The 27,636-nt window shown below is 45.0% G+C and overlaps 2 protein-coding genes across 3 annotated transcripts; one reads left to right on the top strand and one right to left on the bottom strand.

Moving 5' to 3' along the window:
• Nucleotides 1-9,479: 9,479 nt before the first annotated feature.
• ankrd39 (ankyrin repeat domain 39) lies at nt 9,480-12,112 on the bottom strand. Its single transcript, XM_030358865.1, has 4 exons — nt 11,872-12,112; nt 11,628-11,731; nt 10,691-10,894; nt 9,480-9,992 (listed from the first exon to the last, which is right to left on the bottom strand). Exons 1-4 carry the CDS (start codon nt 11,963-11,965, stop codon nt 9,846-9,848), a joined length of 549 nt encoding a protein of 182 aa, XP_030214725.1. The 5' UTR covers nt 11,966-12,112; the 3' UTR covers nt 9,480-9,845.
• A 50-nt stretch (nt 12,113-12,162) lies between these two features.
• On the top strand, nt 12,163-22,531 carry kctd9a (potassium channel tetramerization domain containing 9a). 2 transcript variants are annotated; one of them, XM_030358864.1, is made up of 13 exons: nt 12,163-12,719; nt 13,047-13,168; nt 13,283-13,326; nt 13,458-13,554; nt 13,641-13,699; nt 13,810-13,938; nt 14,075-14,142; nt 14,238-14,333; nt 15,118-15,267; nt 16,218-16,323; nt 16,696-16,829; nt 20,674-20,719; nt 20,855-22,531. In XM_030358864.1, exons 1-12 carry the CDS (start codon nt 12,672-12,674, stop codon nt 20,695-20,697), a joined length of 1,077 nt encoding a protein of 358 aa, XP_030214724.1. In that variant the 5' UTR covers nt 12,163-12,671; the 3' UTR covers nt 20,698-20,719; nt 20,855-22,531. The 2 variants fall into 2 exon arrangements, with proteins under 2 accessions (XP_030214724.1, XP_030214723.1); XM_030358863.1 differs by lacking the exon at nt 20,674-20,719.
• The last annotated feature ends 5,105 nt before the right edge of the window (nt 22,532-27,636 follow it).

The raw sequence follows: 27,636 nt of genomic DNA, 5'->3' as shown, positions 1-27,636 counted from the left end.
CACAAACAATGACAACTTGATTGCTGTTAAAGAATGTTGCCCACATAATTAGCACCAGTTTTTCAATACTGAGCGTCTGTAGCCTGTAGTTTTATAGCACACACACACACACACACACACACACACACACACACACACACACACACACACACACACACACACACACACACACACACACACACACACACACCATGCATGCACGCACACACGCGGAAAATGAATAATAAATGAGAAATTGTCTGTCTTCAAAACTTGAGGAAGTTTTAGTGGACAAAAACTTCCTTAACACAAAAAAGGAAATTATGGATATACAGGGTGTTTTTAACATACTGGATCCAACAATGTTCCCAACACTGACGCAGATAATTCAGATCATTGCACTCACAATTCCTGTAAACAGTTGTAGTTGTGAGCGATCTTTCAGTGTGTCGAGAAGGCTCCACACCTGGCTTAGGTCAACCATGGGGCAAGGAAGGCTTCACCAACTTTCTCTTTTGTCCATTGAAAAGGAGCAACTATGCAAAGTGAGTCAAAACCACGTTATTGACCGCTTTGCCACCATGAAGGCGCGGCGATACAGCTTAATAGTGAAATAATCATTTAAAAAGGCTCTATGCAGTAGTGTATGGCCTTATTTAGTTTAATTTAAGAGCTTTGATGGTTCTATAACATTTTCCAGGTTGATTGGTGGCAATGAGCCACCTCACCTTAAGTCAGAAATTCTATTAGTTTTAAACCTTGTTTCTTGCCTTTTTAGTACATGTCGTTCTGGCAAAATTATGCTGTTTCCACACAGCTTCTAAATGAATATAGATGTGTAGACTTCTCCTGATAAAGAGGTGAAGGTCATAAAGAGACTTTTTGTTTATTTGTCAGTTACCTTATTTGTAAATCTTTGAGATGTGTATGTGTTTAAATAAATATAATTGTACGGTACTCATGAATCCGTCTTTGCGTCTTTACCTTTACCAGTGCTTTAATATAGCCTACAATATGTCAGTGACAATGATTTTGAAGCTCGTACATACCCTTCTGTATCCATCTATTTCATATTGTGCACACGTAAAAAAAAAAATGTTGGCAGTTGGGGGCCTATGCCCCAGTAAAACTCTAGGTCTAGCAACGCCCCTGTGAAGCAGTGTGATTCATGTTCCTTGCATGGAACGTATGGAGAGTATGAATGAAGGTGTGTAACACAACACTGGAGCTACAGTGTTATGTTTGGTCTGTAAAACTGCAAGGTTTTTACCCAGATGACCCACTGATCTCAAATCTGCTTCCCACCAAGGAGGAAACAGGGACGTTGACCTCTGTCTGTAAAGACGAGACTCACTGAGGCGTTAGAGAATGCAGTGAGCGTTTCAGACATGATTCAGGAATGAGACGATGAACCAAACAATTGAAAAAAATGATATTGATCCATACAAATCATTTTGAGCTTTTTAAAAATAGGGCAGCATTTCACATGCAGTGTGCATGGTTATCAGTAAAAAAAGAACTCAGAATTTCTTTCAAAAGGCTGATCAGTCACATGGCCATAAATTGATACAATTGTTTCTGTCCAAGTAAACATGCCAAGGCTGTCGTATCACTCTGAACAAGCCCCTTCAGGAAAGTTAAAAGAGGACATTTGCACTAAAGGAGAACAGCAAGTCTAAAAGCCACTACTAGGGTTTTCTAAACCGAGCAATGTTTACGAGCCCAACAGTAACAGGGAGAGTGGAGGCCTACAAACCAACCACATCTTACCGTTTCATTGGAGCAGATATTGGCTAGGCGCGCACAGCACCAGACTTTGATGTTCGGTACGGTTTCACAGCGACCGCTTTTATAGGCGCCGCCTCAACGTCATCACTTCTCCTTCTCTCTGGTCTTACTGATGGGGTGATCCTGGGGGTGTGTGTCAGCGAGCGGTGGAGATAGATCCACACTGCCAGAGTAGAGAGTAAACATGTAGGAATAAGGAACATGTGCCGTCGAAGTAGTGTCGGGATGTGTTCCTCCACACTAGTCCTAAGAAGAGCACAAGGCCGTGCTGTGGGACTGGGATGGACGTCTTATCTGGAGTGAGGCGGGGAAGGAGAACGAAAACAATCCACTTTTGGTATGCTCCACACACTCAACACTGGTTGACCAGCCAAGTTCTTTGCTAAATTGTTTATTGAGACAGAGGGACATCAGTTCATTTTGTTATGGCTTCTGATGATGTACAAGGCTATGTATCCTGCCTCCCTATCAGTATTGAAGTGGTGGGCATAAAATGATATGGAAAAACTAACATGAGGTCTCGTTTGGCAATAGCATACGAGGTAATCGACCTTGAAGTCAAAGCCAAATAGTTGCATAACATAAAAGTCAGAGAAATGATGGATGGGGTGGATTCATTCACAGGGAGATGAATGACTTCGTTTCCATTATTTTCTGAGCCTGTTGGGCACTTTGGGCTGTGTCTGTCAGTTGAATCTTCACCCCGTCGGAGAAGACAAAAGCTGTATCCTACAGACTCCACGCCTCTGTGTTAAGATCAGGCGGGGCACTTGTGATCACTCCTCTCTTCCTTTCAGTCTAAGGAAATCTGCCGGACAATATGTAGGAGCCCAGAATGCCCTTATGCAAAAGCAAACCGAAGATAGGCAAAGCCGCGAGTCAGCCTGGGAACAAACAGACGGCCGCGCTGGGCTCAGACGGGACAATATCGCCCCAGAGGCTTTGCATGGCGATTTCCCTAGCAGCTTCTTCACAGCCCAGAGTGGTCTGTTTGGTTGTCCTTCCCTCTCTTGTTTGCATTCCATTGTTACCCTGGAAGTACCAATATCCTCCTCTGTGCACCCAGAGCCTCGACGGGCCCTCTGCAGAGACCCAGCCCCTCGCTGCAGGGGCCCAGCCCCTCATTCATCCATCAGCGGGCCCCCATCTTGTATGGGGGCCTGCAACCCCCCCCCCCCCCCGCCACACACACAAAAACACCACCTCCACCTCCACCAGCAGACTCCAGCTATACTCAACCCATCCCCCCCACCCCAAATAACACACAGACACACACACAAAGACAGAAACCCCCCGCCCCCCTACCCCTTCCAGCTCTTTGACATGACGCCGTTGTGGCCTTCAGGAGCCTTTATGCAGGCTGTTGTCTGAGGCAGATTGAAGACCCCCTTTGTGGATGTGTGTGTTTGTATGTGCGTGTGAGTGACTTTGTGTGCATATGTGCTTTGGTGCGCGCGTGTATATGTATGTTTGTGTATGTGGTTGTGAGTGTGCATGCGTGTCATTTTGCTTGTGTGTGATTGTGTTTGTGTGTCATTTTGCTTATGTGTCTGATTGTGTTTGTCCTTGTGGGTGTGAGTGTCAGTGTGTGCATGTCTGTGTGTCATTTTTTTGTGTGGGTGTGATTGTGTTTGTCATTGTGGCTCACTGGCCCAACCAGGCTCATTCACTCTGGCCCCTAATCATCCTCCTGTATTATTGGCTGACTCATTAATTCCCTCACTCTCCACCTCGAGCTGGTGTGTGCTGAGCGTTCTGGCGCCGATTGGCTGCCGTGCATCACCCAAGTGGGTGCTACACACTGGTGGTGGTTAGTGAGGTCCCCCCTTCACTGTAAGCGTCTTTGAGTGTCTAGAAAAGCGCTATATAAATTCAATGAATTATTGTGTGTTTTTGTGTGCGTGTGTCCGCCCAGCCGTGCTGCTCCACGGCGGGCGTCCCATGGGGGGGCTGACGCGGCCCTCGGAGTGGAGGGCGGGAATGCGGTATGAATGGAGCTGTGTGTCTGGCGCTCCACCTGCTGACAGACGGACGCCGCGTCTCCGGCGAGGCCTGGGGATCCGACGTCGTCGACCGCGGCCCGTTACACCGAGGGGCGGGCGTCCGGCCTCGTCCCTCACACCGGGTGACGGCGGCCGTTTGTTTTGGTTTCCGTCGCTCCCTTTGTGGGGAGGTTTGGTTCCGGGGGGGGCGACGGGACACGGTGCTTGGGGGGATGGCCACGCCTGCTCCATTGTTTTAGCCCTGAAGCCTCCTTCCTTCTGGATGGGAGGCTGGGGTTTTGTTGTACCTCTGCTCGGCTATTGTCATGCAGCCACTTCTCCCATGTTGCTGGATAACGTCCTACAGAGTGTGGAATCTGATGTAAATGAGGAGGGGGGCGAGGGGGAGGGGCTCAACAAGAACATACAGACAGCATCTTGTCTGCACATGTAGAGCACACCTAGTTCATGTGTGGGGAACAAACTAAGGCAAAATACAAGAATGAAGAAAAATAAAGTGTGTTGCTTTCTCTCACTTATGTGTTTCCACAATTATATCATGCCATTTTTAAATGATATTTCTATGTTACAGTTATGTACAATAATGAACCATAAACAAATTCTATTGGTATTCTACAATCAAAAATACAATCACCAAAGGACAAAAGTGGAGCTCTTACAGTATCCATTCATAATATCATCCAGCATAAACAGAAAGATAGTTTCAGTTATTTGATGCACTGTGTTGGCTTTCTTTCAGATAGTCAACATGAGGCCTTGGTAGGCCCTCTGATATCTCAGCCACCTGACTGGCCGACCCATGTGGACCCGTGATCCAATCAGAGCAAACCGCCTCATATGGTATGTAGACTTGAAAGGGGAATTCACGTTGCTACATGGGCTAAATGCGTACACACGTAGTGTAGTCTGGTTCATTTAAAAAGTGCTCCACCCTTATTCTAAAGCTCCCCAACTGGCAACTTTAATGCAGAGTTCTATAAACCAGAGGTTTATTAGTGTGTTATAATATACAGGGTATGCTAAATTCAGCAGGTTAGCTTACAGCCCAGAAGTATTCAAAAGCAGTGGATCTGAAATTACAGAGACTTCTTGATTTCTTGATTTCTAGTTAATGATTTTAGATTTGTCAGATGGAGCTGCTCCTCCGTGATGAGGTGTCCTAATTCACTGTAAGCAGCTTCGGATGAAAGCATCTGCTAAACATCTAAATAGTAAACCGCACATACTTAGCTGATGCTGTTGCACTTATGCATGGAGCGACCTAGATATGTAATACTTTGTATTAACAGCCTCATCACTGGGCCAGTGGGGATGGAGAGCGCTGGAGGTTCTGCGTTGTTTGGTCCGACCATGCTCTTGAAGAGATTGCATCTCCATAATCAATATAAAGCGGACTGCTACCCCATGCATCTCGCCCCGGGCCTGCGGAGCGTTAAACTGTACCATTCAGGAAGCTAAACAAACATTCTTTTCCCAGCGTAAATACTCTGCAGAGTGGACGCACGGCGAGAGCCATGAAAAATAATAACAGATGTGTGTTTGGACGGAACATAAAGTAAGCGGACAGGGGGGTTTGAAGCCCTCGTGCTGAGAAATGTTGTTGAGGAGTTTAACTAAACTATGACCACACACATTTCCTGTTTAACTTTTCTTTCTATTTTTCTATAGCACATACACATACAAAAATACCCACCCAGGGAGTGAGAGAGATAGAAAGAGAGTGCAAGAGAGAGAGAGGTGGAAAGGCAGAGAGGGTGACAGAGATAGAGTGAAAGAGAGAGGGAGAGAGAGAGGGATAGTGTTTTAATAGCCTAGTTAAATATATATGATATCTGTTATATAGGTGACATGGGGGGGGGTAATATGTACCTGGCCACTGCTTTTAGGTGTTGCTCTTTTGAACTCAGGAAGTTACCACATCCTCTACAGGAAAAATGAATTCCAGGCATTTAGGATCTGGCAAAAAAATACAATGTATCCCAGCTATCCGTAATAATTCGGTCCATATGCAAGACTGATACAGAACCCTCTTGTAGGTAATCTTCCCATTGAAAATCTCTCTAGGTCGACATCTAGTAGGTGCTTTGGGAACAGTTGTATTGCTTACTCTTGACGATACAGGATAGGATTGGTTCATGATGGAGGGTTCCTCCTGGGTTCTGGGCTTACTGGGGAGATCGGCTCACCATGTGTGAGGGTCTTTGCTGGGCTGGTTGCTAGAAAAGAAGACACACTGCAGACCCTCCCCCCATGATGTCTCCGCTGCTGCTCCAATGTTTCAGCATCACCTCGCTTATCACACAACACGTCCGCCTTTGAAGTGGACGCAGACCGCCATTCAATTAGGAAGAGACAGACGTTCACTAGCTTGTGTTAGATCTGATTATGGACTCTTCTCCCAACCTTGCACACACACACACACACGCGCACACACACACACACACACACACACACACACACACACACACACACACACACACACACACACACACACACACACACACACACACACACAATCAGTCATGACCCTCCCTCCCACACCCCACTCCTCCCCAATCTAGATGAGGTACTTGGGGATTGCCCTATACTGTCTGGATCACCTAATGCCTTCTGGTCTGTTCTCTGGCCTGTACCTAATTTCCCCGTCGCTGCCTAATCAAAGAAGATGGACCAAGCAAATTAAGTGTGTGTGTGTGTGTGTGTGTGTGTGTGTGTGTGTGTGTGTGTGTGTGTGTGTGTGTGTGTGTGTGTGTGTGTGTGTGTCTGTGTGTGTGTGTGTGTGTGTGTGTGTGTGTGTGTGTCAAAGATGACAGTGTACAGGGTCTGTCTACCACAAAAATCTCTTCAAGATATTGTACCTCTAAAAATAAACTGATTCCCTAAAGAAAAAGCATTGAATGAACTTGGCGGAGTAGAAATGATGGCCCCAATTACATGAACCTAGAATGGAAATATTGAAACACATGTTGTGTTTGGAAGGAACGAGGAAGAAGAAAACATGTGTATAGTAAACAGCTGAAACGTAACACTGGTATGATGTGTGTGTGAGGACAGGAAGACTTCCTGTCTCCATCACTCTGGAGACTACAGCCACGCAGGGGAACCTGACAGCACCGGCCCCCCTGAACACAGCCTGCTGCTGCTCCAGGTCCGGCTCTGATGGGTTACTCAAACGGTTCTATTTGAGGGAACAACATCAGTCCTGGTTCAACTCGGGCTCATTATGGTGGAAGTGGGTTTCAGGGCCAGGAAGTTTCATTGCTTTCCATATAAACCTCAGCAAACAGAGCAGCAATCCAAATTCCTAATTTCAGCGGAGCCTTAAAACCCAGAGTCCTGAAATCCTTAAATAACACATGGAGAAGAATGTGGTTTCATCTGAAACATGAAGGTCCGGACCAACTCAACTCATCTTCAATGGTGCAAAGAGAATGGAGAGAGAAGAGGTCTAGTTCTCTTCTGCTTTTCTCCTGAGCTCATTCCCCCCCAACACGTAGTGGAGGCGACCGCGTCTGAAGCCCGCTTATGAAACCCTATCAACGCTCCAGTGAGGCCTTTGAACCGTATTCTGCTATAGGCTCCACCACACAGGGCTTTCATTAGCACGCTGAACTCCCAGCAAATCACTTCGACTTTGATTATTTTACTTTGGCAGAGGATCAATCGATGTCGCCCCGATGGGATCAAAATCGCTATCCAATAGAAATGAAATAGCATCCTTTCTGAAAACAAATGACAAGCAACAATGTTCTCATTCAGGCTTGTGGGTCTCATAATGTTAAAGGTTTCAATATCACTAATGTAGGGGCCTAGAGAGAAAGACAATTCAACAAACAACTCCATGTGTCGGTGAAAGGAGGTGCTTGTCAAACGAGTGTAAACAGCTAGCTTGGCCTGGTTCTCCAAACGGACATAGAAACCCACCCACCCCCAAACCGTGTGCCCCAAACACAAGCCCACCCTACCCCATCTCCTCCTCAGTGTGGCGTCAGCTGCAATGAGCTCCAGATGTGGCTGGCCCCCCTCCAGTCACGGCACTGGATGTGGTTGGAAGGTTGCAATGGAAACGCCACCCACCATCGGACCCAATGAAAGTCTCTAGTCTGCAGTGTGCTGCCTGCTTGCTGCCTTTTTTCTCCTTTCGTTCATGGACTCTGTCTGGAAAATGGCATGAACAAAGGAGAAAGAAGGAAGGAGGGCAAAAGACGGGGGGAATACGGAGGGGAACCCCGCATTTACTTGGTTTTCAGTGACTGTTTTATAAGTTCTTCCTCTCGTTTTAGTCCTTTCAGAAACAACGACGTGCTGCAGTCCCTTGAACACATTTCTTTAAAAAAAATCACAAATGATGCATCTGTTGTGAATCAGCCAAGACGCACAATCCTGATCACGTTTATTAAAGAAAAAGCGCTGAACCTATGAGTTTGGATGCCTGCTGCAACGGAACGCTTTGAGATCAATCCCGTTGTCAGTGTACACTTACAAAACGGGCTGAGGCTTAAACAATGATTAAAAAAGACCAGAACCAAATAAAAAGCAAATCAATAGACTGTGTCCAGACAACTTTGTTAAAATGCGGGCGACCTGATAGGGGGTTATGATCCTCCACAAACCCAGATGGTAGAATACATTGTTTCCCTTATTTAGCCGAGGCCTTCGCAGAAAATGTGAAACAAAGCCAATGTGACCACTTAATCTCCCCAATGTCAGATCCTTCAGGACTTCAACATCAACATTAGAAAGACAAATATTGTTCTTAGAGTTGGTGATTGAGATAGGCTAGTATTAATTCGGACATCGACATTAAAGTGTAGCCTATTTTGAGGAACAAGCTGCCATTTTCTTAGCCTCAATGTAGTGGCAGAATTATTTTTACCTTGCTCATTTCTAACAAGTTATATTCAACAGAAAAGCGGTACGAGGTCAACCGGAGAGCCGCCAGCTTCGTGCACATCGTCAATTGGTGAAACACCCAGTTCCAATTACAGTTGGCCAGCCACTTGGAACCAGAGCCAAGGTTGGAACGATAGCTCCCCCTTCTGATGAGTGAAAGGGCTGCTCGGAGTCAAGAATTAATGATGCACTACTCTGATCATGTACTGTGTAGCTATCCCTGGTATTTTAGACGTGATGTTCAATATCAAGCAATTTGGAACAAAGGAAATTTTCCTATTGCATACCAGTCCACAATGATGTCTCATGGGAAATAGCCATGAGGGACATTCAAAGAAAAGGTTTTACAGGTTTTAAGACTCACACCGCTTCTCAAAGGAGGTAAATAAATAAATAAAAACAAGAATAATTGAACACCGGGCCCTGTAATTGTCCCAGTCCTCCCGATTAGCCACTCCGGGCCTGTTCTTACACACAGTAATGGTGTAAATAACGTGATACTAGTGGGAGCATCGTTTGATAGATGCAATTGGTCTACCGATCAAATATGCTACCAAAAACATAAGGTAGAAATTGGCAGAACATCGGCACTGTCTGCACATACTGCTTGAAAACTTATTATCAGAGCACATTTCACTTACTAATGGCTGACTAATGGTTCTGCAAATTCGTAAAAAGCGTCTACTTTGCAAAGAAGCTGAACATTTTTATTTTTCTGCAGAACTGAGGATGAACACGAAGGGTTGAGCTGTCCTTCCTTCAACTCGCCTTATTGAAAATAGCCTATAATTTATACAAAATTAAACTAGGCCTCAATCATGCACTTCTTTACATTGGTTTTATTTTCACACTTTACGCCTTCCAACAATGAGACTTGACGACGATTTACTACTTACACACTGGTCGGTTTATAGGTATGTCATTTAATTAAAATAACCACTAAATACCTGGGTGGAATTAAAGGATAACACAATGGAAACAACTTTCAATAAATACAATTGTTTAATGGCTCTTATAGCAGCAGTTTGTCAGTAATCCTGTTTCGCTCCAGGACCACCATCACAGTCCAGCACATCCAGGGCCGTGGATGCCTGCTTCTGTCTCCTTCACCGGTCATCCCATCTGTGCTCGGTTCTAGTTCAACGCCTGACCCCCTGGGGCCAGTGGTCAGCGCAGAGGGGGTCATGACGGGGGTCTCAGGAGCCCCTGCAGGGGGCCGTCGAGGGCCACCTGGTGAGGTAGCTGGAACTTCTTGTTGGCAAGGCTACGGAGTGCGGGGAAGTGCTGGAGGAGCAGCTCACACACGTCCGTGTGACCGCGCTCGGCTGCCTGCACACACATCAACACAGACTAATTAGAGGCTTCAATTATATTAAAAGGCTCACCGATTTATTCATGATATCGTCAACGGAAATATGAGTCAATCACTTGTTCTGTTGAAGCGAAGATTCTACAATAACGTCCATGTTTCGCTGAAACTACGGCCTTTGAAACCAGGTCCAAAAAACTTTAAAAATGTTATGTTATCTTTGATGCCATGGGCAGTTATAGCCCATGACGTGGACAGGGTATGGATCTACTACAGCAATGTACTCTTGGGCCAAGACGTTGACTCTACTGTGTGGAAACAAACTGTGGGAATCTACATTAGTATTATATTAGTTCATCTCGAAACCCCAAATGTGAAAATATCAAAGTAGTTCTTTATTTGATGTTCTTTACTGATTCATCGATCAATGATTATCAGATGAACTATGGAGGTTGTGTTGCTTCAACCCTCCCAATCCAATGGACTAGCTCAGTGTGGGAACGTAAGATTTGTAGTCAGTGGCTGGTCTCCTTCTACGTACACAGTGGATGTGAGTCGATGGCCAATTGCCCATGTCGGAACGCATCGACACCGCAATGGGCAGATCGGGGGTCTGGTCTATAGACTGCCTTCCCCCAACCCCTTTCTGCTCGGATTGAAACCCCCGACTGACTACACAGTCGGCCCTACAAACCACCCCCAGGCGGGCCGGCATCACCTTGTGTAGCGGGGACGCTCCGTCGTCGTCACAGAGCGACGGGTCTGCCCCGTGGCGGAGCAGGAGCCCCACCACGTCCAGGTGACCGCAGTAAGCTGCACGGTGGAGCGGTGTGGCGCCCCCTGGCGTCTGGGGAGACGTGCAGGCGCCGCTTTGGAGGAGGAAGGCGCACACATCAAGGCGCCCGCTGCGACTGGCGTAGTGCTGGAGCACAGGGTGACGCAGAGCTTGAGATTCATATACACAAGTTGTTCATAGTATAGAGGGAAGGGGTCTCTTTGGTGCACAGATTAGAGTAGGGGCCTCTATGAATAGTCAAATCTCCTAACCTATATGCCCCCTTTCCTTAACCTTTGTGAAAAACGTCATCGGGTCAAGGAGATATGAAAAGGTGCCTCCTTTCGAACATAGGAAAAGATAGCATTGTTTTAAATGAATTCGGCTCCACTTTTCCCAACCAACGTCAGACGGCGAGTATTGCTGACCTCTAGTGTGGAACTACAGTTTTCCGAAGTTGGACTACAACAAGCGCTCTTTCGATCGATGAGTTCTTGTCGTATTGCTTTCAATCAGTTTGTCACCAATAGTGATAATCATTTAGGTCGGACTTGGCCAACGGAAATATTTTGGGCCACTTGAATCCCAATTCACATGTAAAAGAAAATAGGCTCAACTTATGTTGATGTTGAAATTAACTGCCCCAAGTAGTCTTTCTTAAATCTGAAGTCGGCATTTACTTTTCTTACGGTGTATATTGTGTGCTTAATGACAAGCAATAAATGAGTTCATTTCGATTCAAATGATGTGTTTCTCGAATTGGTATCCATTATCTTTTTTTTCAAACCACCTTTCCTCCAAGTACTTCCGGGACATCTCGTTAGGAAAATAAATTTCCTATGCAAAAAAGAGAATTCGTAGAGGCCCTGGGCATCCTCACCAGAGCGGTGTATCTGGAGGAGTCCCTCAGGTTGGGGTCAACACCCGTCTTTATCAGGGATTTCACCCTGTCCATGTCACCGTCCATTGCTGCACACCAGATACCTGTACATAAAAAAACAGTTTACCTAGTTATGTCTTAATTAGATAAATTCAGTTTGTCTTAACTAGTAGTTTTTAACTAGTAGTCCGACATCTTTTTGCCTGGGTTAGGAACTTGGTATTCTGACTGCTTGCCTTCTAACCTCTTTCAAAGTCCATCTCATCCAAGGTTTGATAAACACTCGGTGCAGAACATGGATGGGTGCAGCATGAACTGTGCTCTTGGTCACACGCCATGAGGGACTTTCAAAGAAAAGGTTTTACTAACAGAGAGAAACACCCATATAAGATTCTCTCTCTATATATATAAATATACTACTAGTGTTTAGGGGCCAATCACTGAATATCCTGTTGTTTACTGGTTCACTTCCGTGTTTCTTCTTCTACTGTTCTTTAATTCGCAGCTCCCGCCCCTTCTGTCTTGCTACGCACGTCTTTAACCATCAGTTAATTTGTAACAAGACAATTCATTTAGTTAAAAATCAGTAAAAAAAAACCGGTTAGTTTAAAGGAAGGGCAGTCTGAATTTCTTAATATATGTACACCAACATTATCTTTCCACGATATGAAGCCTTTGCTCTCTGGCTCCGCACAGACAACCTGATCCACGACGGACCCTGAAGGATGAAACGAGCGAACCTCCGCCCGTCATCAGTCGATGTTTAGCTCATTTAAACTAGCTGGCAGGCCAGCGAGTCAAGGAGAGGTAGTTAACAATCTAGTCAGGGTCAGGGATAGATAGTTATCCATCTAGACAGGGATAGATAGTTTGTCAGCTCGTCAGGGAGAGATAGTTAGTCAGCTCGGCAGGGAGAGATAGTTATACAGCTTTTCCGGATAACTAGTTATCCAGCCTGTTAGGGAGAGATAGTTATCCAGCTCGCTTGGCGGTGTTGTTGTCTTACAGAGTCGTTATCCTCGACTCTGAAGAAGACCCTGAAGGATGAGAAGAGTCACTCTGTTTGTTAACGGGACGTCCAAGAATGGGAAGGTGGGTGAAGTGCCTCATGGACAGATTGCTCATCATGGGCTGGCTTCAGCCTGGAGGCCAGTCCATGCCCCTGGACCATGATCTTCATAACATCTATCATCATATCTGTTTCATGATATATGTCGAAGTAGTGCACCTTGTGTTAAGAAGGATCTGTAGGTCGAAGCATGTAAATGGCTGCAGGTTAAAGTGACCAGGGGTCTTGAGACAATGACGCTGACCTGGACCCGGTTATTCAGGATTGTCTCTATATATATTCCAGGAAACCTTCATTTTGGTTCAGATGTTTCCCGTGGCTGTTAAAATGGTTTAAACTTGTTGTTCTAGGTTGTAGCAGTGTACGGGACCCTGTCAGACCTTCTGTCCGCAGCGAGCAATAAGTTAGGGATCCGAGCTTCCAGTTTGTTCAACGGCAAAGGGGGTCTGATTGATGACATCTCTCTGATCAGGTAATCTATAATGAAATGTTCACTATCTATTATAAAAGTATCTATAGTATATATAGTACCTTTCTAACAGAAGCATGCATTGGCTCAATTTTCTGTTAAATGTTCCCCACCCAGAGATGACGACGTGCTGTACGTCTCGGAGGGAGACTCGTTTGTTGGTGAGTGTTTTAATAACCTCTTCCTACTCCAACTGGGTAGCGTATAACTGCTGGGTCATTTATAAGAATCCAGACTTTCTTCCTATCTGCCGTGTCCGTTCGTATTCATTGTGTTAACGTCAACCTCTCAGACCCTCAGGATGAGGTCAACGCTGTGCCGGTCAAGCCTGGAGCCCCTTCTGATTGGCTGACGCTGAACATCGGGGGTCGCCTGTTCACCACCACGCGGTATGAGCCTATGTATGGGTAAACCCTTACCCTTTCATGAGTTGTTGTTCATCAAAGGATTAAATGGTACCCCTCTGTTGTTACAGAAGCACCCTGGTTTCTAAGGAGCCAGAGAGTATGCTTGCCCACATGTTCCGAGACAAATGTAAGTCCATCTTTGGATCAACTTTGACCAGTAACTTACCATGTCTTCCTTCATGTCATGAGGTGAACCCTGATGTGTGTCACCCCAGCTTGTCTGTATCTCTGCCTCAGGTGTGTGGGGAAACAGGCAGGATGAGCATGGAGCCTACCTGATCGACCGCAGCCCTGAGTACTTTGAGCCCATCCTCAACTACCTGCGACATGGACAGCTCATTATCAACGAAGGAGTTAATATCCGCGGTAAAATGTTGTTTGGCCCCACAAGTCTTTACATTTCATATTCACAAAAGTATGTTTGGTTTGGGTTTTTATTGATTTGAGTGTGTGATGGAGGATGATACTGGAGAAGCTAAGTCCTGTCTGATTGGTTCTCAAGGTGTGCTGGAGGAGGCTCGCTTCTTTGGGATTGAGCAGCTAGGCGACCAGCTGGAAGCAGCTTTAAAGGTAACTAAAGTCCTGAATCATGTGTAGAAACTCCATTTCTTTCCACATTGTTTGGAATGGATTTTCATTGCAGTAAACTTGACTCTTGTTTCCAGAACACACAGCCCCCAAATGACCACTCTCCCATCTCCCGCAAGGAGTTTGTTCGTTTTCTACTGGCCACGCCCACCAAGTCTGAGCTCCGATGTCAGGTACGGACCGATGGGAGGTCACACTGGTTCAGCCTGTTCTTTGGTTCCCTGCATCACTGTAGAGCTAACGTTTTTATGTTCACTGTATCACTGTAGAGCTAAAGGAATGGTGTTCCCTGTATCACTGTTGGGCTAAAGTAATGGTGTTCACTGTATCACTGTAGAGCTAAAGTAATGGTGTTCCCAGTATCACTGTAGAGCTAAAGGAATGGTGTTCCCTGTATCACTGTTGGGCTAAAGTAATGGTGTTCATTGTATCACTGTAGAGCTAAAGTAATGGTGTTCACTGTATCACTGTAGAGCTAAAGTAATGGTGTCCACTGTATCACTGTAGAGCTAAAGTAATGGTGTTCACTGTATCACTGTAGAGCTAAAGTAATGGTGTTCCCTGTATCACTGTTGGGCTAAAGTAATGGTGTTCCCTGTATCACTGTTGGGCTAAAGTAATGGTGTTCCCTGTATCACTGTTGGGCTAAAGTAATGGTGTTCCCTGTATCACTGTTGGGCTAAAGTAATGGTGTTCACTGTAGAGCTAAAGTAATGGTGTTCCCTGTATCACTGTAGAGCTAAAGTAATGGTGTTCCCTGTATCACTGTAGAGCTAAAGTTATTGTGTACTTATTGTAAGTCGCTTTGGATAAAACCGTCTGCTAAATGCCCTAAATGTAAATGTAAATGTGTTCACTGTATCAGTGTAGAGGTAAAGTTATGGTGTTGTTTGGTTCACTGTAGCGCTGTAGAGCTATAGTCTGATCCTCTGACCCCCCCTGCACACACTTATTCAGGGTCTTAACTTTAGCGGGGCGGACCTCTCTCGGCTGGATCTGCGCTACATCAACTTCAAGATGGCCAACCTGAGCCGCTGCAACCTGACCCAGGCCAACCTCTGCTGCTCCAACCTGGAGCGGGCGGACCTCTCTGGGGCCAACCTGGACGTGAGCTAGAGACCTGATGGTCCTCAACATTATCTCTGTCAATCATATTGGCTTATTGTTCAAGATTAATTTGGCATTCAATTCATGATGTCTATTCACTGATGGAAATTTCTATCTTCACAAAAATTCCATATCGAATTTCTACCCTCCGCCATGAAGAAGCAGTTCTTCATATTCTAGACACTGCTAGGGATGTGAATAACACAATTTGTTCATGGTCGAATAGTCGGTGGGTGGTGTGAACGAATAATCGATTATTCGATGTGTGCCGACATTCACAAAGGCAGCCATGGATCATCGGCAAGAAATCACTTAATATCTTAAACTCAAAAAAACAACTACCTGCTAAGTAGTTCCAGTCAAATTTTCTGTTCAGCCCTCAAAACGAGAGCTGGTAAATTGTGAAAAATGCACTTAACTGTAATCAGAAAACGCGGTTATATGCTATAGTCCCTATAATATCTGTGGTATAAAGGCTGAATCGCGACGGTCTATACTTTCAACATCAAGAGTACGTATTTATAATTTGAAATTCGTCCCAACCTTAATACCAGTGATACTATATGGTCTAGCACAGGGGTGCCCAACCTTTTTTGACCCAAGATCTACTTTTCAAGTAGCCAACCTCCCGAGATCTACCAGCAAACCTACCTTCAAGCGGGGGGGGGGGGGGGGGGGGGGGGGGGGGGGGTAGAGAACAGTTGTTGACGGGCCCAAATGTTAACGGCCCAAATGTTAAAAATCGACTTTGAACCTCGGGAACGAATAATCGAACATTCTGTCTCATCCCTAGACACTACACTACTAATTGTATTCTAAATTATTAGACCAGCCTAATTACATGTTCTCCAACGTATAGAAATAATTTCTTAGGGCATAATCGTGCAGTAGTTTCTGCTGTTGCTCTTTTAATCAAACGGATATTGCTCTTTGTATCTCTTCTTCTGAAGAGTGGTAATCTACAAGGGGTGAAGATGCTCTGCTCCAACGCAGAGGGGGCTTCTCTCCGGGGCTGCAACTTTGAGGATCCATCGGGTCTGAAGGCCAATTTGGAGGGTAAGAATCTGAGACCGCGGCGTGCCCCCTTTACCCATCATTAAGGATTCGTATCAAGGGGAATATCTGCCTGTGCTTGTCTCCAACGTTCAGTGTGCTTGTCTCCAGTGTTCAGTGTGCTTGTCTCCAGCGTTCAGTGTGCTTGTCTCCAACGTTCAGTGTGCTTGTCTCCAGTGTTCAGTGTGCTTGTCTCCAACGTTCGGTGTGCTTGTCTCCAATGTTCAGTGTCATTGTCTCCAATGTTCAACGTGCTTGTCTCAAACGTTCGGTGTGCGTTTATTGAACACTCACTGTTGTGATGTTTTTGGAGGACCTCGCTGTGCTGTCTGTCTTCAGTGCTGATTTGACCGCTCCCCTTGAACCTGTCCTCAGGTGCTAACCTGAAGGGGGTCGACATGGAGGGCAGCCAGATGACGGGCATCAACCTGCGCGTGGCCACCCTGAAGAACGCCAAGCTGAAGAACTGCAACCTGCGGGGCGCCACTCTGGCCGGAACAGACTTGGAGGTGAGAAGCAAAGGCGATTGTCCTGACAACGGATGTCTCCCTAGAACATTGTGTACACTAGAGATGGGAGTAGTGTGTACAGTGGAGCAAAACAGTTAAATTATAAATGTAATATTGAATTCACGCACGAGCGAATCACGTCCCACCCATTATCCAATCACAACCCTAATCCCATTTTCTAATCCCATCGTCGTGTGTGTGTGTGTGTGCGTCTGTGCGTGTGCGTGTGCATGTGCGTGCGTGCGTGCGTGCGTGCACTTGCCTAGCTATCCAACAGGGGACTTCGGCATCATAACACCTCACCAACAGGGGACCTCCCAGTCATGCTTTAAATCAAACTAAAAACATGTCTAAAATATTTTGGAGCATTTACTCAACTTTTCCCAAGATGGGACCTGAAAGTGTGTGTGTTTAGTCCATAGTCGGCAGCGCCTCTGCTGGCCAGAGCTGGGACTTCAGCAGCCCATTCACACATGTCGCTTCAGGCCCCATCCACACGGGCGATAACTATCTTTTCCCCTCCGTTTTCCTTTGTTGCTTACAGGAGTATCTCCATAAAGACGGACTCATTGCGAAAACGCATCGCGCTGTAGAAACACTAGTCAAGGCGCTGATTCTCCACAAAAAGAAGTGGGGGCGCATCAAGCCTGCGCGCATCCTGCCTGCGCGCTGTATACAAACATTCAGTCGAGGTGGAGATAGCAGTTGTTTAACCTTTTAGATTAAGCAGAAATAGTTGTATGTACTGTACTAATGTACAGTTAGTAATTAAATTGACCAAGGGGCTGTATTTAAATCTACAAAAATAATACAAATCAAAAAATGATGCTGGGGGGCGATGACGTCATCGTTTGCATTTCAGGCGTCCACACGAATCCTAACACGAGAACGCATAGGTCTGTTTTTAACTTATCCACCCTGGGACCTGGTTTCAGAAAAGTGAGTTTTCGGGCACCGAAAACGCCGATCCGTCTTGACGGTGGCCCCAAACGCAAAGCCTTATTCGTTTTCACCAAAAAATCGGTTCCGTGTGGACAGGGCCTCAAACACTCCTCTGTTGTGTGAACGGCCTGCCATAGGGTCTGTCAGACTGTAGAGGGCTGTTAAACAGGCTACTTGGTAAAGAAAACCAGTCTCTTGAAGTGTGTGTGTGTGTGTGTGTGTGTGTGTGTGTGTGTGTGTGTGTGTGTGTGTGTGTGTGTGTGTGTGTGTGTGTGTGTGTGTGTGTGTGTGTGTGTGTGTGTGTGTGTGTGTGTGTGTGTGTTATTTTGTAAGTAAAGTTGCCCCAACAATGTTTTCATTGTGGCTTTTTGAGTGAGCAGTATTTGCAGCTTTTTGCTATCCTTAGATATCTAACTTACAGAGCAACAGAACTTGTTCTTTTGGATATTGCCAGAGAACAATTTAGCATGGTATATAGGATAGAGGCCCAGAAATCATAAGTTTGTCTGAGATACAATGGACAAGTCAGCTAGAGGATGGCTTTATTTAAAAGAGGAAATGAATACACATTTCTAAACTTAATTTTTTTTTCTCTCAACTAATAAAGGCAATTCTACATTTTAGGTGTCAAACAATATGCCTAAAAGTATTAATGGCAGTTTACAAAGCGATTAATATTGTCAAAGGTGCCATGGCATGAAAATCTCACTTTATGAGGTTTTCTAACTTATGAGTAATATGAGTTCCCCTAGCCTGCCTATGGTCCCCCAGTGGCTAAAACTTGCGTTCGGTGTAGGTGTTCTGCTCGCCCTTGAAAAAACGGAGGCTCAAGCGCGCTGATTTGGAATGTGGTTTCATATGTCATCACATAGCATCTAAGCTCCTCTCCTTACTCTGCCTGGCCCGCCCAGAGAATTTGGCCCGCCAATGAGACGCGACCGTGCGAGCGCCGTGTGTGTGTGTGTGTGTGTGTGTGTGTGTGTGTGTGTGTGTGTGTGTGTGTGTGTGTGTGTGTGTGTGTGTGTGTGTGTGTGTGTGTGTGTGTGTGTGTGTGTGTGTGTGTGTGTGTGTGTGAGAGAAAACACACACTGTAACGCAAGTGTTTCTTATCGGTTCTTTGACGTCTCTTGTATTTCCACAACGAGACTGTAGTGGGGGTTATCTCAGCCATGGTTGAGAAGGAATTGGGGGGGGGAAAGGAACTTTGGGTTTGACTCCCTCAAGAACATGAACCACGACATGGAGAAGAAAGGGATTGTTGGCGGCGAATGTCTCCCGCTTGAGCCCCGCTGAGGGACCACCGCCGGAGGCGGAAGTGCCTAAGCGCTGCCCGGCAACAATCCCTTTCTCCTCCTTGTCGCGGTTCAGTCTATTTCACATTGATGTGGACGTGGAAGAACCAGGAACGTCGGAGGACCCAACGCGGTCATTTGAGATTCATAATATCGGCTCACACAGCTTTTGGCTGTGATAATATATATTATATGATATAGATATCTATGTAGGCTATATGATAATATTCAAATATAGAGCTCCAGGACTCCCGTGTGTTCTAGAATATTTACAGAACACGGCTAAAGGCTGTGCGCGCCTCGCCATTGCATTACATCCACTGTAAACAGAGGGCATTGTACTGTGGCTGCAAGCTGCTCAGGGCCACAACCCCACCCTCCTCCTTGACCCGCCTCGCTCCTCCTCATTTGCATTATAGCTACAGACGCCAAAACAACGCATTTGGGGGAAGCTCAATGTGCGACTGGCTCGGAGTGGCTGTAACTCTGCACCACGCCTGAATTTCGGGAACGTCTTTGAATACTGTGTTAGTTGCCCACTAATACCTATATTAAAGAATACATAAAATAGCATGTCATGGGACCTTTAAACAATTATTTAAAAAAAAAAAAGGCTGCATGTGTTGTTTGCCTTCCACTTCATGCGAACTCAATTTCTGCGATTCTGCAATTTTTGACAGCCTTGAAATTGTTTCACTTCTTTATTCATCAGTACGTGTTCATCATTACTTGATAAATTGTGTAAAAATCAGAAAGAAAACCACAAGTAAAGGTTAAGTTTCAGTATTGCAGTTTAATGTTTGTATTATGTTTTAGTATTTTTAAAATGACCAGAAATAGAGGTCCAGACTTGGTCGAGTGTGTGGCTGGCTGGCTGGCTGGCTGGCTGGCTGGCTGGCTGGCTGGCTGGCTGGCTGGCTGGCTGGCTGGCTGGCTGGCTGGCTGGCTGGCTGGCTGGCTGGCTGGCTGGCTGGCTGGCTGGCTGGCTGGCTGGCTGGCTGGCTGGCTGGCTGGCTGGCTGGCTGGCTGGCTGGCTGGCTGGCTGGCTGGCTGGCTGGCTGGCTGGCTGGCTATAACCAATGAGTGACGCTGCCCAGTGTAAAAGAAACATGAGTGGAAAAAACTCTTTCTTCTCAACAAAAGCCTTAAGTTGTTTGTTCTCCTTATGGTTAATATATACCGTCCATTTAGTTTAATGCTGTCTCAAAAGCGGAAACAGCTTGCATTGATTTTTACCATTTTATGAATGAACTGGGTGTCTGTAGTGAAACTGTTGGGATCTATGGGAACCATTACCTCTTATCGTCGATAGGGATGCCAAAGACTGGACTAAACGGAAGTCTTTGCCACTTTAAACTGAAATAAACCAATAAATAAAATAGACTCTCAGTTTTTGTTGTATTCTTGGAAACACAAATGGTCCAACTGAGAGATGTGGGTCTGACTAACGTCTGGAATGCAGTCAGTTAATATGAAACTTGTATAGAATGAAAATGTCCCCTTGTTCCTACTCCAGTAAATGGATCTTAATGATCTTGCAATGGAAAAGCTTTCCGAATGTAGTCCTGACAGCCAGATCTCTTCATAGACTTTATTTTTATTTTTTATAGCTGGCTGTGGCCTTGCATGGCTGATACAGCCGTCGCTGTGTGATTGGTAAGAATGGGTGTATGAATTGGGGAATGTATTTTGAGGCAATATGTAAAGCAGTTTGAATAGCAGCTGGTAAGAAAAGTACGATATGAATGCAGTCCACTTAACATTGATATAAATGTCCTGATCTCTGGACAGAACTGTGACCTGTCGGGCTGTGATCTCCAAGAAGCCAACCTCCGAGGGTCCAACGTGAAAGGAGCCATCTTCGAAGAGATGCTCACTCCTCTGCACATGTCCCAGAGCGTCAGATGATTCTCCCTCCCTCCCTCCCTGGAATACAGGAGGTACCACGCGGGCCTCCATGCATCCAGCTCTCTTAAGTTTAGCTTTAAACACCTTGCACTACAGTTTACCCAGGGTTCTATGTGTATAAATGTTCTTGTTTTTTTTCCTGTTATTTTTATTTTAGAAGTTCAGCTCTATATTCGTGCTTGTCAAGGAATCAATGTAATGTCTCGTGTGGTTCTGTGCGTCTGGAGACCATGTGAGGGGTGTTGGTGTTGTTCATTACTTATACCGTACTTGACATTTTACTGGGAGCCACACATGACCGGACGCTCCGGTGTGTAGTCAAACTTCTTACAAACGTATTCCTACAATCCGTAAGGTCTCCATCTTAGTGATCACATGTCATCTCAAGGTCATCTCAGGGTCAACGCACACGTTGTCCCTGATTCTGACTGCTTTGTTAGACATCAACATGCGTCTGTAATTCCTGAGAAAGTTCAGGAAAATATATCAGTTTGTCCTAAATATGAAATTCTTAAAAGTCATTTCCTGTTTAAGGTTAAGGTTTCCTGGTTAAGAAAACATTGCGATGGACTCTCCATATATGAACGGATTGTAGGCCTGCGTTTAGGGATGGAAGGGGGTAAGCTGGAAACATACTGCAGCCATACTTTGTCAGTGGCCAGATATATGTGATCCAAAGCCATATTCTATATTATATATTAAATAGGACGTAAAGAGAGGCTGAACGGGCTGCTATCTTGGGTTAAAAATATGCTGCAGAAATACTTCCCAGCTCAACGTTGGTATGCAATATGAATCTTTATCTTTTTTGAATAATTTAAGATGTGGCCCACCTCTCTACCTGACCTACCTCCAGGGTCCTGGGGGGGACCGGCTGTATCGCATGCACTTACCTGGGGTTGGGACTTTAAACCATTGTATGTCAATTATTATGATGCCAATGTTCTAGGGAACAGTTTCTCTTCATTTTTCGTCATGTCACCGTTGTGTTAATGTTTTAGTTATTGTTGCAATGTTCTACATGTAAAGCTGCATATCATGTACTCGTTTGACTTGCGGTTTGCACAAATAATTCTATCATATCTTGACATGTGACACCAAAAAAAAGCAAGCATACGTCTTCTCATGTTGTAAAGGGTCCGGTTCTTCCAAAGCCCCACAGAGGGGTCCGACGTTTTAGCAACGTCCATTCAGTCGCTGCTGGAAAGCATCTCTGTGCACAATTTAAAGAGCGACTTTTCTTTTATTTTATCTCTTTTTAATCTTCTGGCTATAAGCTTTTCAGATGCAATATTATTCACTGTGTTCACCATGAGGTACTCTGCCTGTGGGAGTGATCGACGAGGCAATCAGACTTAATATCTCAGCGAGGGCGTAGAATCAGAGGCTGCAATATTTATTTTCATACATGGTGCCGGGTTGAAGATGGGGGCACGGGGTTTGCAGAAGACGGGTCATATAAGCACCATGTCTATAAGCATTTCACTTGACTATGGAAATATAGATTTCCATGAATGACTGTTAAGTGGGAAAAAAATAAATAAACGGTTACAAAAAGGATTTGAATGTTTTGTGACTTTATTTTACTTTATTGTGTACATTTTGAATTAACTCATTGTACTTCATGGTGAATTTAGACCTGTGGGGTGTTCCACAAAGCCGGTTTTATCACATAACCGGGTATGTTAACCCAGGGTTTGCTGTAACCCTAGGTTTTCCGTTCCAAAAGGATCACGGTATGTTAGTTGCTATAGAAACATATGCTCTGAATCAAACCTGGTCGGAGCAGGTTTTGCGCAGGTTAAGTTTGAAACATAACCCGGTTTTGGGTATTTCAACCGGCGTTCACCGCAGATTTCATATGTTCACAATGGCATGCCCTTTTGATGAGAGAACTGCTGATATCAGAGCGCAAATTATACGTGCAATCCACCGGGGACCACGGCTCGACATCTTGGCATATTGGATGACTTTTTGCTGGAGTGGAGAGATAGATTCTCGCGCAAATCTTTAATATATTTAAATAGCCTTACATAGCCAACACTACCAATCGCCTCAGTTCACTCCAGACTATTTGCGTAGCCCTCCGTTTTTTTCAAATGGTAGTTTTAACTAGGCTATAATGCTGGAGATGCTGAGCACATCACAGTCGTTTCAGATGACCCATCCAAGATTTGTATCGGCCTCCTATCATACAAAGAGCAATATTGTCTGAGTACTATGCCGAGAGGCATTTACAACATAAAGTATAAAATAGTCCTAGAATGTTCGATTGTAGCCGGCGGCTTCATTACAAGCACTGATCCATCTTGATCTGTGAAGTTGATGAATTGTCACTTTTAGGTTTTCTACCCAGTTACCAAAAAAAGAAATATTTGGAATAGTATGCGCTGTGGCAAGCACACGGTTTGCATGTGTTACTTCGAAGGCAAAAAAAAATCTAAAATACAAGAAAACACAAAAACCTACATTCAACCAGTGTTGGGTATGGCCCATGACTCTCTGAGGTGGTAGGTACCTCCAGGTAGGCCTACCCCCTCCATGCCAGGGCGCCCTGAATTTATGTTTATTAACAGCTCCTCCACCGGGGTCAAGACAATTTGAGGGCCAGATCCAGTCTGCCGACTGTCGGCCTTTTCACGATTGGCTTAAAAAAATGGCTTATTTAAATTTATACCAATACGATGTTGGGAAAAGCTTACCAGTTTGTATGTTTTTTATACTTCATTTTTATACTTGATCCTCTGACCGCTTGGAAGCAATCGGAGTACATATTGTTTTAGAAGAAAGGGGTTATGTGGTAGGATCTTTAAGAATGCTTTACTGGGATATTTATATATTCATGGCTCAAATATTAAGGATCATGCTTTTGACGTGTAACTAACGCATTTACGCGGTCAGCGATCCGCTGCCAGGCTTTGGTTTTCCGGGTTCCAGAGGTTTTAGCGTTCCCTTTTCTTGTGATAATGTCCTTCTCCTCGTCATAGCTCTCCAGGAGAACCTGGAGTTCCATTTCATTGAAATAAGCGGCCCGTTTCGCCATATCGATCAGGGTTTCCATGATCCATACATCACGTCTTTTTAAGTTTGGCGTGGACGCGCACAACCCTGTGTTAACCAACCCCGAGTTGATTGAACTAATGCATAACCGCTGCTGTGGAACCGAAAACTCTGGGTTGGTCGGCACAGGGTCAATCAACCTAGAGTTCAGCGTTAACTCAGTGTTGGTTAAACCTCCGTTCGTGGAACACCCCTCTGGTTTTGCGCAGGTTAAGTTTGAAACATAACCCGGTTTTGGGTATTTCAACCGGCGTTCACCGCAGATTTCATATGTTCACAATGGCATGCCCTTTTGATGAGAGAACTGCTGATATCAGAGCGCAAATTATACGTGCAATCCACCGGGAGCGATTGATAAGACCACGGCTCGACATCTTGGCATATTGGATGACTTTTTGCTGGAGTGGAGAGATAGATTCTCGCGCAAATCTTTAATATATTTAAATAGTCTTACATAGCCAACACTACCAATCGAGGACCTGGCCTCAGTTCACTCCAGACTATTTGCATAGCCCTCCGTTTTTTTCAAATGGTAGTTTTATCTAGGCTATAATGCTGGAGATGCTGAGCACATCACAGTCGTTTCAGATGACCCATCCAAGATTTGTATCGGCCTCCTATCATACAAAGAGCAATATTGTCTGAGTACTATGCCGAGAGGCATTTACAACATAAAGTATAAAATAGTCCTAACGGACTTGCATCCACTGGAGAATGTTCGATCGTAGCCGGCGGCTTCATTACTATGGAGGTAGATTTGTGTCTTTATTATGCAATCAAAAATAATAGGTTTGAGAGCAAAACTTCCACAATCCAATCAAAAAATAGATTTGAGAGCAAAACTATCGACTATCGACACTGCAATCAAAAAATGTTTTATTGCAAGATAAATTAATGTGATAATAATATTAATGGGAATCCAAAAGTTTTGTTTGCAAACCCAAAAGTTTTGTTTGCAAATCCAAAAGTTTTGTTTGCGAATCCAAAAGCTTTGTTTGCGAATCCTAAAGTTTTGCTTGCGAATCCAAAAGCTTTGCTTGCTGTTGAGCTGAATCTCGTGGGCGGGACCTACGCCGAAAGATGTAAGACACGTCTCTATTGGCCAGTCTCGATCGGAGTGACAGCTTGGCAACATCCGAAAAGCCGCTGCCCCCCGACCGCCTCCAGAAGCAGATTGTCGGCCTGACGGACAGGGTGTCGACAACATCGCCCTGCTCTCCTCTGCCATGGTCTCCCTGACGGCTGACAGGGAGACCTACGGGATTTTCAGGGCGCGCTAGCGCGTGCACGGGACAAGCCCATAAGGCGAAGCCTAGACGGCGTAGCCTACATGAAATAGAACTCCCTCTCTCGTTACTAACTGTGGATGTTGCCAAGCTGTCACTCCGATCGAGACTGGCCAATAGAGACGTGTCTTACATCTTTCGGCGTAGGTCCCGCCCACGAGATTCAGCTCAACAGCAAGCAAAGCTTTTGGATTCGCAAGCAAAACTTTAGGATTCGCAAACAAAGCTTTTTGATTCGCAAACAAAACTTTTGGATTCTCAAGCAAAACTTTTGGATTTGCAAACAAAACTTTTGGGTTTGCAAACAAAACTTTTGGATTCCCATTAATTTTTTTTTTATCACATTAATTTATCTTGCAATAAAACATTTCTTGATTGCAGTGTCGATGGTTTTGCTCTCAAATCTATTTTTTGATTGCAGTGTGGAAATTTTTGCTCTAAAACCTATTTTTTGATTGCAGTGTGGAAAGTTTTGCTCTCAAACCTATTATTTTTGATTGCATAATAAAGACACAAATCTACCTCCATACATTACAAGCACTGATCCATCTTGATCTGTGAAGTTGATGAATTGTCACTTTTAGGTTGTCTACCCAGTTACCAAAAAAAGAAACATTTGGAATAGTATGCGCTGTGGCAAGCACACGGTTTGCATGTCTTACTTCGAAGGCAAAAAAAATCGAAAATACAAGAAAACACAAAAACCTACATTCAACCAGTGTGGGGTATGGCCCATGACTCTCTGAGGTGGTAGGTACTACCTCCAGGTACCCCCTCCATGCCAGGGCGCCCTGAATTTATGTTTATTAACAGCTCCTCCACCGGGGTCAGGACAATTTGAGGGCCAGATCCAGTCTGCCGACTGTGGGCATTTTCACGATTGGCTTAAACAAATGGCTTATTTAAATTTATAGTCTACCAATACGATGGTGGGAAAAGCTTACCAGTTTGTATGTTTTTTATACTTCATTTTTATGGATCTTTAAGAATGCTTAACTGGGATATTTATATATTCATGGCTCAAATATTAAGGATCATGCTTTTGACGTGTAACTAATGCATTTACGCGGTCAGCGATCCGCTGCCAGGCTTTGGTTTTCCGGGTTCCAGAGGTTTTAGCGTTCCCTTTTCTTGTGATAATGTCCTTCTCCTCGTCATAGATCTCCAGGAGAACCTGGAGTTCCATTTCATTGAAATAAGCGGCCCGTTTCGCCATATCGATCAGGGTTTCCATGATCCATACATCACGTCTTTTTAAGTTTGGCGTGGACGCGCACAACCCTGTTTTAACCAACCCCGAGTTGATTGAACTAATGCATAACCGCTGCTGTGGAACCGAAAACTCTGGGTTGGTCGGCACAATAAATCAACCTAGAGTTCAGCGTTAACTCAGTGTTTGTTAAACCTCCGTTCGTGGAACACCCATCTGGTCTTGTGGCTTCTGTCCCTGGGGGCGTTGATGTAGCCGTGCGTCGGTCAGCACTGGTCCTATGGCCTGAGTCCAGGGGGTTGGAGAGACCTGGCTGATTTCTCCAACATGGTGCAAAGAGTAAGTAAGGACACTGGCAGCATGGGGCTTAGGAGGTAGAGCGGGTTGGCTGGTAACCAGAACTTTCATATTTTATCTAATAAATGTTCTGCTCTTTTCACACCAGAAATGCAGAGACACTAGCTTAGAACAGCCTTCTAGTGTTTGGTCTATAAAGAAAGATAAGAAAGATACCAATAGAATCAATTGGTCACATGGTCTAAGTTTCTGGGCTTGCCGAGTTCATTTTCTTTGTGATTTCTAGGGAACCCTATATCGGCGTCTATCAGTGGCGGCTCGCCGATAGAGGGCGCTGGGGCGCCGCCCTCCCGCCGACCGGCCATCTTTTCTTTTTTAAATATATTTATATATTTTTTTTTAATAATCTTCTCATTTTGATAATTAATCTATTTTAATTGCATTCGAATAATGCATTTACCTTAGAATATATTTAGAATCCCCCATTATTAAATCTTCATTCACTTACATGTTCAACGTTCATTTTGGTGAAGTAGACGTCTTCCGTGGGGCGCAGTTCGCTCAGCCCCACATGCCAGAATTATTAGCCAATGGTTCCCCCGTTGCTAGGCAGAAAAGTACATAATTTCGCCAATCAGCGTCTTCGAATTGTATGGCTTTGGGGCGCTCAAGATATAGCCCCAAGCGCAGTGCACCGTCCACTGCGCGTAACCTCGCATTTGCCATTACCTCAGAGATCAGCCAGATGGCGACTTTGAGTACTGCTACCACTGTTTCACTGTGAGTTCAGCTAGCCCCAAATTCAGTTAGTC

This window comes from Gadus morhua, chromosome 6 (genome assembly GCF_902167405.1).
Source record: "Gadus morhua chromosome 6, gadMor3.0, whole genome shotgun sequence".
NCBI lineage: Eukaryota > Metazoa > Chordata > Actinopteri > Gadiformes > Gadidae > Gadus > Gadus morhua.
This window is presented reverse-complemented; position numbering and strand designations above follow the sequence as displayed.